Consider the following 12,017-nt stretch of genomic DNA (forward strand, 5'->3'; position numbering starts at 1 on the left):
TCTTAACCTCTCCACTCACCTGTGATGTGGTGACCTTCAGGTTAAACCACCACTAGAGGTCTCTCTTGAAGGAGAGAAAGCAAGCGAACGGCTCTATGGCCTGATAAGACTATGGCCACTTTAGCCTTTGTAGTATGGCACCCAGAAATGTACACAGTTCTCCAGCTGAGGACTAAGGTATGTCCTAAAAAAACCTCATTGCTTTTTTACTCTGTAATCCTATTCTAAGCTTTGAATACTGTAAACTTTAACTAATAGCTCTCTCTATTGCTACCTTTGTGTGCACATGACTTAAGTACACTCAGAATCTTTCTGCTCCTGCGCACCCTGTAGAATAGTGACCTCTACTTTAGATTCTCTCCCTGTATTATTTTCAAAATGTAGCACTTCAACTTCTCTGCATTGACCTTCATCTGCCACCTATCTGCCCACTCCACCAATGTATCAGTGTCCCTTTGAAGTTCTATGCTGTCTTCACACATTATAATTCTCCCAATTTTTGTGTCATCTATGAACTTTGAAATTGTCCTCTGCACACCAAGATCTAGATCATTGACATATATGAAGAAATCAAGGGTCCTAAAAGTGACCCCGGGAACACAATTTCAAAATTTCTTCCAGTCTGAAAAACATGCATTAATCACTACTCTGTTTTCTATCTTTTAACCATTGTACTTGTAACAGTCCTTATTATTCCGTGACTTATAACTTTTCTCACAAGACTGTTGTGTGGCACTGTATCAAATACATTTTGGAAATCCACATACACCACATCAATAGCCCTCCTCCCATCAACCCTCTTGTTACCTCTTCAAAAAACTCCAACATTTTGTTCAGATTTTCCCTCAACAAATCCTTCTGGACTCTTCAGGGTCAATCCACGTGATTAATGTCATCCCAAATAATTGTTTTTCAAAGTTTCCCAACCATCAGAATTAAACAGACCGACCTGTAAATTGCTGGGCCGACCTTGACAACCTCTTTTAGACAAAAGCATACTGTTTGCAAATATCCATTCCTCTGGCACCATCCCTGAATTCAGGGAAGATCGAAAGTTTATTGCCAGAATCTCTGTAATTTCACAGAATTATAGAATCCTTACAGTGTGGAACAGGCCATTCAGACCATCGAGTCTATGCCACCCATCCAAAGGGCATCCTGCCCAAACTCAGCCCCCCTACACTATAACCTCACATTTACCCAAGGCTCGCCTTCACATCCAGTCTCATTTCCTTCAGTACTCTTGGATGTAGCTCAAACTGTGTAGCCTTATCAACCAATACCTCTAATAATTCAATTTTAAATCCTTTGTGGCTGAGTTTTCTCCTCTGTAACTATGTGCCTCACAGGTAGAACCAGAAAATATCAGCATTTTGGCCATGTAATCACAGCTAAAAAGCTACAGAAACCTCTTACAGAGGACAACAGAAACAGGGGATGACCTGGGCATAGTTGGATAATGGATGTCACAGAGTAGTTGTGGACAAGCTACTGTGGATGTGGGAAGATACAGTAAGATAGTTGAACATGTCATACCATGACAGTAGAAAGTGTTGAAGAAACTCAACAGGTCTGGCAGAATCTGTGGTGAGAGAAACAGTTTCCTGGTTTTGAGTCCAGTATGACTCTATTTTGGAACCCAGAAGGGAGATCAGTTGAAATGCATAAAATTGGGGAAGAGATTCGATCATTGTAAATACAATGATACTTCAGACAAAGAATCAACTTCCCATTTTCCACTTGGTAAAGAGTCAACTCCTTCTGGAGTACAGCACCACAGGGAAGCTGACAATTTATTCAAATATTGCAGACAGTCCTGTCACGTCTGACCCGGATTTTAATCATGACATATGGATATCAAATGCAACTGTGTGTTTTTCTTCAGGTTTTGGTGAACAACAATCAGAATTAGAACACAATTAGTAACCTAGCAACCTTTTGGCAATCTAGATTCAGAAGTGATACCCCTGAATTTTATTCAGCCTGATAAAAATTCACCTTGTCCTTCCTTTAAATTGAACGATGATTCGTACTCAGCTACCACTGCTGCTTACCTCTTCCTCAGTTATGTCATGCTGTAGTGGAAAGGAGATTTTAAAATATTTTGAATCTTTGATTCCTTGAAATTTCAAACAATGCCCTGAAAATCTTAAATTCCATGTCAAGGAATATAACTTCCCGAAACATTTTCTGTATCTGCAAAGATGCTAAAATTTCTACCAGGATCAATTTATTCTTCTCCTGAGATTGCAAGAGGCAATAATTTCTCATGGCAGCGTTCAGTTTAGGAATCGTCCTCATAGTCAAGCTCTGACCCAAGTCAGAGACTGAGGCACCAGTTATAAGTAGCTAGGCAACACCAACTCAGCTCAGCACACACTGACTGAACCTTGGATTATCTCTAAGTGTGTACAATGTAGAATGACCCACTTCTTATCGGTATCTTCACTGCATTTGGTCAGGCCCCAGAAAATATTGCAAGCTTCATTTTATGTTGACATTTTCATGTTACACAATTTTACATACTTTCTCAGTACTATGGTTACAAGAGCAGGTCAGAGGCTGGGAAATCAGTGGCAAGGAATCTATCTCCTGACTCTCCAAAGTCTGTCTGTCATCTACAAAGTACAAGTCATGAGTGAGATGAAATACCATTTCAACGTGGCTGGATGAGTGGAGCTCCAAAAAGCTCAACATTATCCAGGACAAAACTGCCTGCCTGATTCGTGTCCCATTCACTGCCCTGAATAGTCACTCCCTCCACTACCAATGCACTGTATCAGCAAGTTGCACTGCATCAATTCACCTTCCAAACCTGTGAATTGTCCCATCCAGAATGAGAACTGCAGACGCATGGAAAAATCACCACTTACATGTTCTCCTCCAAGCTGAAGACCATTCCTATTTGGAACTATATTGCTGTTTCACCACTATTATTGGGAACAAAATCCAAGAACTCCTTTCCAAACAGCACTGAGTGCAGATCCATATGGGCTACAGTAGTTCATGGAGGCAGCTCATCACTACTTTCTTAAGGGAGATTAGAGATGTTCCCCAAATTAACACCATTAAAAGTAGATCATTTATCAATGTTATTGTGAGACTTTACTTGATGGTTTGGCTGCTACATTTGCTGATATGACCACAGTAATGAACATTTCAAAAGTGCTATGATTTGGAACATCCTCAGAATATGAAAGATGTGAAATGAACACTTGTTAATCATTAAATGTGTGTGTTTTGAATCAAATGAGTTGAAGGTCATTGATGTTAGCGAATAGAACTTTGTTTAGTCACATCAACTATTTCAATGTCTGGTAAAGGACAAGATAGATATATTCTGCCTTGCATTGTACCTTAAAGGAAGAAACCACCATTTCAAAGTATTGGGCTGTGCTTTTAAGGAGTGCTGGCTGGAAAGTGGAGCTGAGACCACAACCAAGTCAGCCAACAATCTCGTTGATTGGTGGAACAGGCTCGAAGGGTCAATTGGCTTTTACACCTGTTCCAATGTTCATTCTGCAAGACTTCCCTCGTTGAGCTATTAATGAAAAATATAAATGAAATTGTCAACTTGAGCAGCCACAGATGGGGACAGCTGGCTGGAGAACTGCTGAGTCTTTCAACTCGAGACACTTTGCTGACTGAAGCAATTAGCCCATTGTAAGTTACAATTCAGGCCGTGCAATCTTCCAGTGCAAATATGAGGTGCCTGGTGATTAAATCAGTATATATATCTACACAAAACAGTTACCTCTCTGGCAGGCAACTTTGTAAGATTGTCACGTTCTCCTGAAAGAAGGAATGAATTCACACTTTGACCTTAATGGGTGGGAGTGGTACGGCAGTTTGATGATTGGTTGTGTACTGTATTGCTTCCATCTAATGCCATTTGCAGAAGAGTGACTCTTACGCCACACCATTGAGATCCTTCCATTTCCCGCTCTAGTTTCAGTCTTTTCTTTATTCTGTTGAGAGGTGTGGGTGGTGCTGGCAAGTCAACATCGGCTAGTATCAGCAACCATTCAGAATTGTCCTTAACAGAGACGCTTGCTAAGGTCACTGCTGAGAGCAGTGAAGAGAGAACGACATGTGGCTGTGGAATGACATGTAAGCCAGACTGGGTAAGAATAGCATATCTCTTCCTCAAAGGCTTTAATGAATCAGATGAGTTTTTACAACAACATTCGATAGTTTCAGTCACCATCACTATGATTTACTTTCATTTCCAGATTTATTAATTGAATTTAAATTTCGCCAGCTATTCTTTTTTCATGTGTGTCTGTGGGGTTGAATTTGAACCAATACTCCAACAGCATTAGCCTGGACTTCTAATTACTATTACCACAAGCTATCTTCTACCCTTCATGAATCCTGGGCTAAATTTCACCAAAGGTCAGCTATGCAATATTTTGTCGATTTTCACAAAGCATTTCTCTCAGTGAGGCCAAGTGGGATTTCTCATGTTGTTTTCCCAAGCTCACTTTATTATTTAGGCACGATGTGCCTTTCGCTCCTTGTTCATCATATCCTTCTTGCCACAGGTACATGCCACATCAGGACCTCCTTGAATTCCTGGAGCCAGCACCAAGTCAAACAGCAGCAGTCCAGAGCTTCCCTTGATCCAGGTTTGATGGATGAAGGGACCACTTTATTGACAGGGAGATGCCATACCACTCCCACCCTGGATGGTGCCAGAGTGCTGTCCTCTTCCACCAAGATGGCAATGGACAACGTGCCTACACACACCATGAGTCTGGTCTGAGGTGGTACCTGGGGCAGTGTGGTATGTGGTCTGGAGTAATGGCCAGCAATGCAGGAAGAAGGTCAATGGTCAATTCTCCATTCTGGAGGGGTAGGTACCACCATCTTCTCTCTGCGACTGCACCCACTTCCCACCAAGGCTTATTCTACCATTTCACTATTACATGCACATCTTCCTCACTTACTCTCACTCAATTACGCCACTCCAACTAAGCTTGCATGCACTCTGTAATGGTCACTTACTCACTCTGGACACCTCACCATCTTTCCCCCAGCTCCATCAACATTGAAACAGTGCCAATCACCTTCAGCCCTCTTCATCCTTCTCATTCCGGGAGAAAATTACCTACACTGGGCAAAGAAAGCCATGGTAAGTGGCGCAATACCCAAAGTTCAGCTCCTCACATGCCCCTCGCCCCCTCAAAAGCATCCTACTGTCCTTGACTGTTCAGAACAGTCACCATAATCGTAGTGATGCTGAAACCAGCATGTCACAGCAACCAAGTAATAATTATTGTACATTGCTGTGCTGCTCTCTCATTTATGTTACTGTTAATGTGCTCTTAACATACCTGAACATCTCGCTCTTTATCCTGTGGCACTTTCTCTCCTGCAAACAACCACCAGGGTAGCCTGCAAGACATCTCCTTCTCCAACTCTGGAGGTCTGAGCCACAAATCCTTCAGAGGAAATACCAGCAAGATTGCCTCTTCCACCCTCAACCAGCTTGGGTATTGACACCTCATGGATATTTTTACTAAATTAGAATTGGGAGCCCAATCTGGTGAGCACATCACTGCCATGCTAGTTTATCCCCAACCAACCCAGTTATTCCATTCCACTCTTTATTCCAGGACCCAGGCATATTGAATCATCACACAAGACTAATACCCAACCAGCACACCCCACCCACAACTCCAATTGAAGTCAGGGTGAGTCCAGCCGATGACAACCCTTATTACCCCTTTTCTTCCCATGTAATCTCTCCCCCATAATACATTGAGTTGCTGTCCCTCGCATCCCAACATGCTGTCCCAATCCCCACAATTGAATTCCCCAGTTTCCTTATCAAGCAATGATAATTGTGTCCACCTTCAGCATTAGGTGGACAGACCATCACATCCCCCCCCCCCCCCCCCCCTCCAATCAACTAGGGCCCAGTCCTTTGACTGACTTGAAAGACACCCTAGACTGCTGACTGATCTCTGCATAGCTTCCTGACTAACCTCCTGTGCACTGATTGTATCGAGTCCATAAGGCTGACTACAATCCACTCCCCAGATTGAGGGTATCTCTCTTGCCTCAACTGAGGACTATTCCTGTCAAGACTTTGAGACATGGTCATTTGATTGATGTGCATGCATTATGTTTGCAACCTCTGCCACAAGTGAGAGATTACTATAGCAAAATGTCATACAGCAAAATGGCTACCCCCTTGCCTCGTGACTGCTGACAATCATGACTAGCCTCCTGGTGCTGGATCTGTACTAAAACATGAAGTGTAATGTGCATTTAAGCTCTAGCTGAAGGCAAGGTAGACATACTGTGTGCAAGTAGGTAAAAAGTGAGTGAGTGCTTAAAAAAAAAAGTGAGAAATCCTAGGATGCAACTTGATCCAATCTATGAGTTGGGAGCCTGTCTCTATATCCTGGTAGCAGTATTATAACAAAAGACGCCAATCTGCTCCAAAGTGCAGTACTGAACTGGAAAAAAAACTGCATCTTAAGGGAATCAGTTATGTGCCATGAGGCTGGTACATGTCCAATGCCAACATCCATGTAGGGGAGGGTGCAGGCAGTTATTGCCAATGGAATGTGCCCTGAGATGTTGGAGATTGCTAGCCAAGATGGAAGTGTGGAAGAGCAAGCAAAAGCTGGAGTCCCCAGGTACCTATTCCTTCACATCAGGATCTCTTAGCTTCTAGTTTCTATCCAGCAGGTGGGAGAATGGGAAGCTGCACTTAAGTGAGCTAAGACTAACAAATAATGAGACATGCATACATGTAAAGACAGATACTTCAACATTTGTTTGGAAATTAGAATTTCTTGCTTGCAAAATGAAGAAACGCCTCATTCAATTTTCCAAATTTGCATGCCACCGCCCACCTCGTTCAGTACCTGGGAAGATTTCACACCGCATTTGACTTCATGCAGTGATGTAGACACACTATAAACCTGAGCTAATAGCAATCAAACCTATTTCACCCAAGGTCCATATACACCCCAGAAACCTGATCCACTGTGGCACAGCAATGGAAGTCAAAAAGTGGTCATTAAAGCAACATTAATTTATTGTGAAAAATTATATATACAAGTCTGCATGTGTAAAACCACTAAAAATATAAAACTGTGATGGTTAGGTTTTAAAAATTCAAATCAGTTCATGAAAAATATTTTAAAATTTCACGCTGAATCCTCAATGAATATTTCTGCACAAACTGTAGAACATGGAATATTCTCTTTAAAACAAAAGCACACAAAATACAATAAAATGCAATCTCAAACTACAGTTACTTATTTTAACATCATACACAATATCAAATGTGTCCATTCTCATTTCCAGTTTGTCTAACATGGGCTCAACAGCCTCCTCCTCCTCGTGCTGTAATGACTATGACTCATAATTAAGTAAACCTCAACTAATTAAAAAAAACTCTAAAGCAATTATGAAAGAGATCAGTTTTTAATTCTGAGACCTTAATAAAATTCCAAAGCTTGGATCTTAAAACAAGAAGTGTCATATTTTTTACTCTCAATTATTTTCTGCCCATGCTTGAAATGAGAGGTTCAGACTGGAAAACAACAAGCAGTTTTGCCTTCAAGCAACAAGATCAAGCACTCTAAAACAGACATGATTAAATCTCATTCAAGTTCATCTTAAATTGCCCTAACCCCAAGCTCCAAATGAGCAGTCTGCTGTTGTGCAAGACATTTATCATTTCATACCCTAACCAAAGGCTACATGGCGCAGATAGATAGAGTGTGATGCAGAATGACATAGCAGTTTGGATTCAATTTCCAGCCACAGTGGTTGACGGAGGCTTCCTCATTTCTTTGCTGTGTGCTTGCATAGTTTGAGTGACACCACTCTGCATCACCAACATCTCTGTATAATGGAGACACAGTCCTTTATGGATCTTTCAGCAGCCAATGCCATACCCTCTGTTGAGTCAGGCAGTCAATTTAAGTGATATTCTTGCACTTTTGGAATTCAAGATCATTCCAAACTTATTTCATCTTCCAGCAATGGATTTTCATCATGTCTACCTGGACTACAGTCAAAGCTAGATCCAAGAAGCTGAAAACAATGAGTGTTAACCCACTGTGCTACTCAATGCCCTGAGGACCTTTTCTAAAATAATCAAATGGTTATCAATAATTATTGGCAGTATCTATAGATTTGGCCTTTCATTCAGTGAAGTTTATACAGTGACCCATTGAACTCTTTAGCCTAGATATGGCTCCAGAACACTACATTTGTAATGTAGTCTGTAGTCATTAATTGGAAATGGTATACCAAGAGAGGGGTTCAAACATAGTTAAAAATCACAACACCAGGTTATAGTCCAGCTGGTTTATTTGGAAGCACTAGCTTTCGGAGCGCTGCGCCTTCATCAGGTGGATGTGCAGTATACTCCACAATTACCTGAAGGAGCAGCGCTCTGAAATATAGTGCTTCCAAATAAACCTGTTGGACTATAACCTGGCATTTTGAGATTTTTAACTTTGTCCAGCCTAGTACAACACCAGCACCTCCAAATCATTTTCGAACACAGTAAGCCACTTTCTTTATAAGTTTTTTTTTGGTATGCCCATGCAGAAGTGATGTCAACCAAGAAAAATCCTCATTAACCTATGGAAGGTGATGCTCTTTAGGTGGTCTTTAAAAAATATATTTACAATGCAGATGCAGATCATTTGGCCCAACATGTCTATTCCATTGTTTGTGCTTCACATGAACCTCTTCTGACTGCTTGCAGGAATCCCCAGTAACACATTAATATGAAACAAAGAAATGTAGATACTGGAAGTCTGAAACAAAAACAGAAATTGTTGTGGAACTCTTGGCAGCATTTGTGGTTCTTCAGAAAGGGTCACTGGACTTAAAACTTAACCTTGGCTTCTCTCCCCAGATGCACCAGTGACACATTCTTATTTTCCTTTCTTCCTCATATGTTTATATTCACTATACCTTCAACACATCTGTATCATTCATCTCAACTGCACCTTGTGGTGGCAAGTTGTGGTCTAACCACACTCTGGTTAAAGAAATCTTTCCTTAATTCGCAATTGGATCTAGTGCTGACCATCTTATATTTCTGGGACCTTGTTCTAGTCTTGCCTACAAATAGAAATATCTTCCACAGGCTTTCTTTATATTTGAGACCTATTGTTAGATCTCAAAGTATCTAGATCATCATCCTTTAGTCACCTCCAGCTCAAGAGAAAAGCCCCAAAGCTTGCTGAATCTTTCCCGATAGGTTGCAGTAAAATTCAAGCAATTTTTCATTGCACCTCCTCCAGCATCTTAACATCGTTTTTATAATGTAGCAATATAAACTACTTTCAAATACCTGCTGCTTTTCAAATCTACCCCTCTTGAAATGAATGCTTGTGCTCATTAAACTGTCATTATTTGAAATTTTGCATTCTTGTATTTGTCCTATTGAGTACCAGAGGAAAATCTTCAGTATGGTGCCTCTCTTTTCAGGAAGATTCAAGAAAAACTATGTATAAATACAATTTGTTGCAACACTTACATTTCCAATTACCTCGGCCATCGCAATCTTTTGCGCTGTCTTAATTTATAAGTAGCAGGTTTAAGATGGTACGGCTGATTTGAAAAACAATATGTGCAGCCATTGAGACACTCTGTTTCACTAGTTTAATTACTCAAAATATTCATTTTGGGGAAACATTCTAGCTGCTGATAGGAGGTCTGGGGTTTTCAAAGATGGTGCTTTTTCCTCCTACAGTGGTAGAAATCTGAAAACTCTTACAACCTTAAATAACCACCAAAGAGCTTTTGAAGTCAATAGGGAAGTTCAAAACTGAGATACAGGTATATAGATTTGTTAGGTCAGAGAATTAAGCGGGTAGCGGGCCATGAGGTAATTGAATAATGGAATGGGCTTATTCCTCTTCCAATGTTGCTATCCAAGGGGAAAATAAAAATTATTGAAATATAAACATTAAAATCATACAAGTGAATTAATTTGGGTTTTGTATATCCAAGGCAGTTCCCTGCTTAATAAGGTCATTGTGTCCAGGATATCTTCCAGTAGCACTTTATTTTCACCAGATTATCTAAGGATTTGTAGATTTCCTCCACATTGACAAAAAGGTCTCTCTTTAATTTTCACTTCAGTGCAGTCCCAGTTTGTGGTCTCGCACCTTGCTTCAACATCTGCTGGCGTGTGTACTCCCACATGAGCAAGGCTCCACTAACATGAACATTGAGTGACCGGATGATACCACGTTGTGGGATTTCCACACAAACATCGAGGTGCTGGATCAAATTGGCTGGAATTCCCTCTCGTTCATTCCTAGAGAAATAAAATCGAACATGTAAACCTCAGGAAAAACACTGGCAGACTTTTCAAAATATTAATATAAAGAGAGAATAAATGTCTTCAAGCAACAGACAGGAAACTTACAGCTTAATCATCATGAGTTAAAATATTGATTTGGCAGAACAACAAGGAGATTATATTTGAAAATAGGACAGAAACATTTACTACCCAAAGAAAATCTTCATATTTTATTCCTTGCAAACATCGGATTCAAATGTTAAAATATTATCTCATCTTGGAATTTTCTTCACTTATGCTTTCATGAACTGTCAGTGTCACTAGCAAGGCCAGTATTGATTGGCCAGCCATTACCATTAGAAGATAGTGAGCTATCCTTTTGAATCACTGCAGTTCACATACGGTAGGTACATCCACACTGCTGTATAGGAATGGCAATGTAGTTCCAAATCAGGTTGGCAAATGGCAATTTCAGAGTTAGGAGTTAACCACATAGCATATCAGCAAGACCAGACTGGGATTAGTAGACCAGACCAGGACATTAGTAAACCCAGTGCGTGCTTATAACAATCGATGAAAGATTATCGACTTGAAAGGTCACAGAAAACATGCTGCTATAGAAATGGATTGTAAAGCATGTTAACCAAAATTACTACAAATTCACCAGTTATTAGCCCAAAAATATTTAAATTATAAAGATCAATGTGGAAATGAGCTATAGTTTAACTGACATAGGGAGTTGCATTACTAAAGTGAAATCATCACTGTTAATGAATCCATTTTTGAAGGAATAATCCCCTGTTATGTCATAAGGAGCTAGCCTCAACCAATAGGAACAGTAACAATGTCTCATAGGAAGTAATCTAATTGTTAGCCCTTTTCAAAACTATATACACAGTTTTTTTTTGTTCCTAGGAATTTTCTGTCCCTTTTCTTAGGACATGTACAGGTCATATTTATCCGTTAACTAACATCACTAAAACAGGTTATCTGATCATTATCACATTGGTGTTTTTGGGCTAATTTGCTGAATGTTGTACAAATCATTTACTGAGTTCCCTACATTTTAGAAAGACTAAACATTTTGGGGCATTCAGATGAGCTCTGAAGTGAAATAGATTTATATAAATCTAAGTCTTTCTAATAACAGAGCGCACAACTTGCAAATGCAAATCGTAACTGTTCTGGACATTAGATCATGAGCTAGTCAGCCAACATTAAAAACTCAGAGATACAAACAGAGATGAATTTACAGATTGACCTATGTTTAAGTCTGTTGACAATGGCTCTATGGAGACTGCAAACTCAAAGCAACAGAGAAAGCAAAATATGGTCTAAGATTCTCACGTGTACATAAAGAATGAAAACGAACTCTTTTCATTTGAACAGAACTCTGTCATCTTAGAATATTACACTGGCAATATCCCTAATGCTAAAGACAGGTGGTTGCAAAATGAAGAACTTAAAGTCTCCACCAAAAACAATCTGGCAAATAAGAATCTTTTTGTGCAATATATAAGTAAAGGCTGGCATGTACAGTTTAACGGAGGGCAAAGCAATATGTCTGCTACTTTACCAATTTAGAAATCTGAGAGATGAAAGTGAAAAATGGACTCCCCAATGGTTTAGTGAAAACTGCGTTAGACAAATGAAACAGTCGGTAACTTTTTATATATATAAGGCTTTTAGATGGACAACATGCATTAATTTTCTAGTAACTCAA

The 12,017-nt window shown here is 40.0% G+C and overlaps 1 protein-coding gene across 1 annotated transcript in view; it reads right to left on the reverse strand.

Annotated features, from left to right (window-relative positions):
• Positions 1-7,036: 7,036 nt before the first annotated feature.
• Positions 7,037-12,017, reverse strand: part of tarbp1 (TAR (HIV-1) RNA binding protein 1) — a 177,987-nt gene continuing 173,006 nt past the window's right edge. Inside the window, exon 30 of the mRNA XM_043695407.2 lies at positions 7,037-10,309. Coding sequence (XP_043551342.2) covers positions 10,123-10,309 — 187 coding nt within the window. The 3' untranslated portion in view covers positions 7,037-10,122. The remainder of the gene's footprint in view (positions 10,310-12,017) is intronic.

This window comes from Chiloscyllium plagiosum, unplaced genomic scaffold (assembly GCF_037043375.1).
Source record: "Chiloscyllium plagiosum isolate Xiang-an unplaced genomic scaffold, Cpla_swu_hap1 HiC_scaffold_10, whole genome shotgun sequence".
Classification (NCBI taxonomy): Eukaryota; Metazoa; Chordata; class Chondrichthyes; order Orectolobiformes; family Hemiscylliidae; genus Chiloscyllium; species Chiloscyllium plagiosum.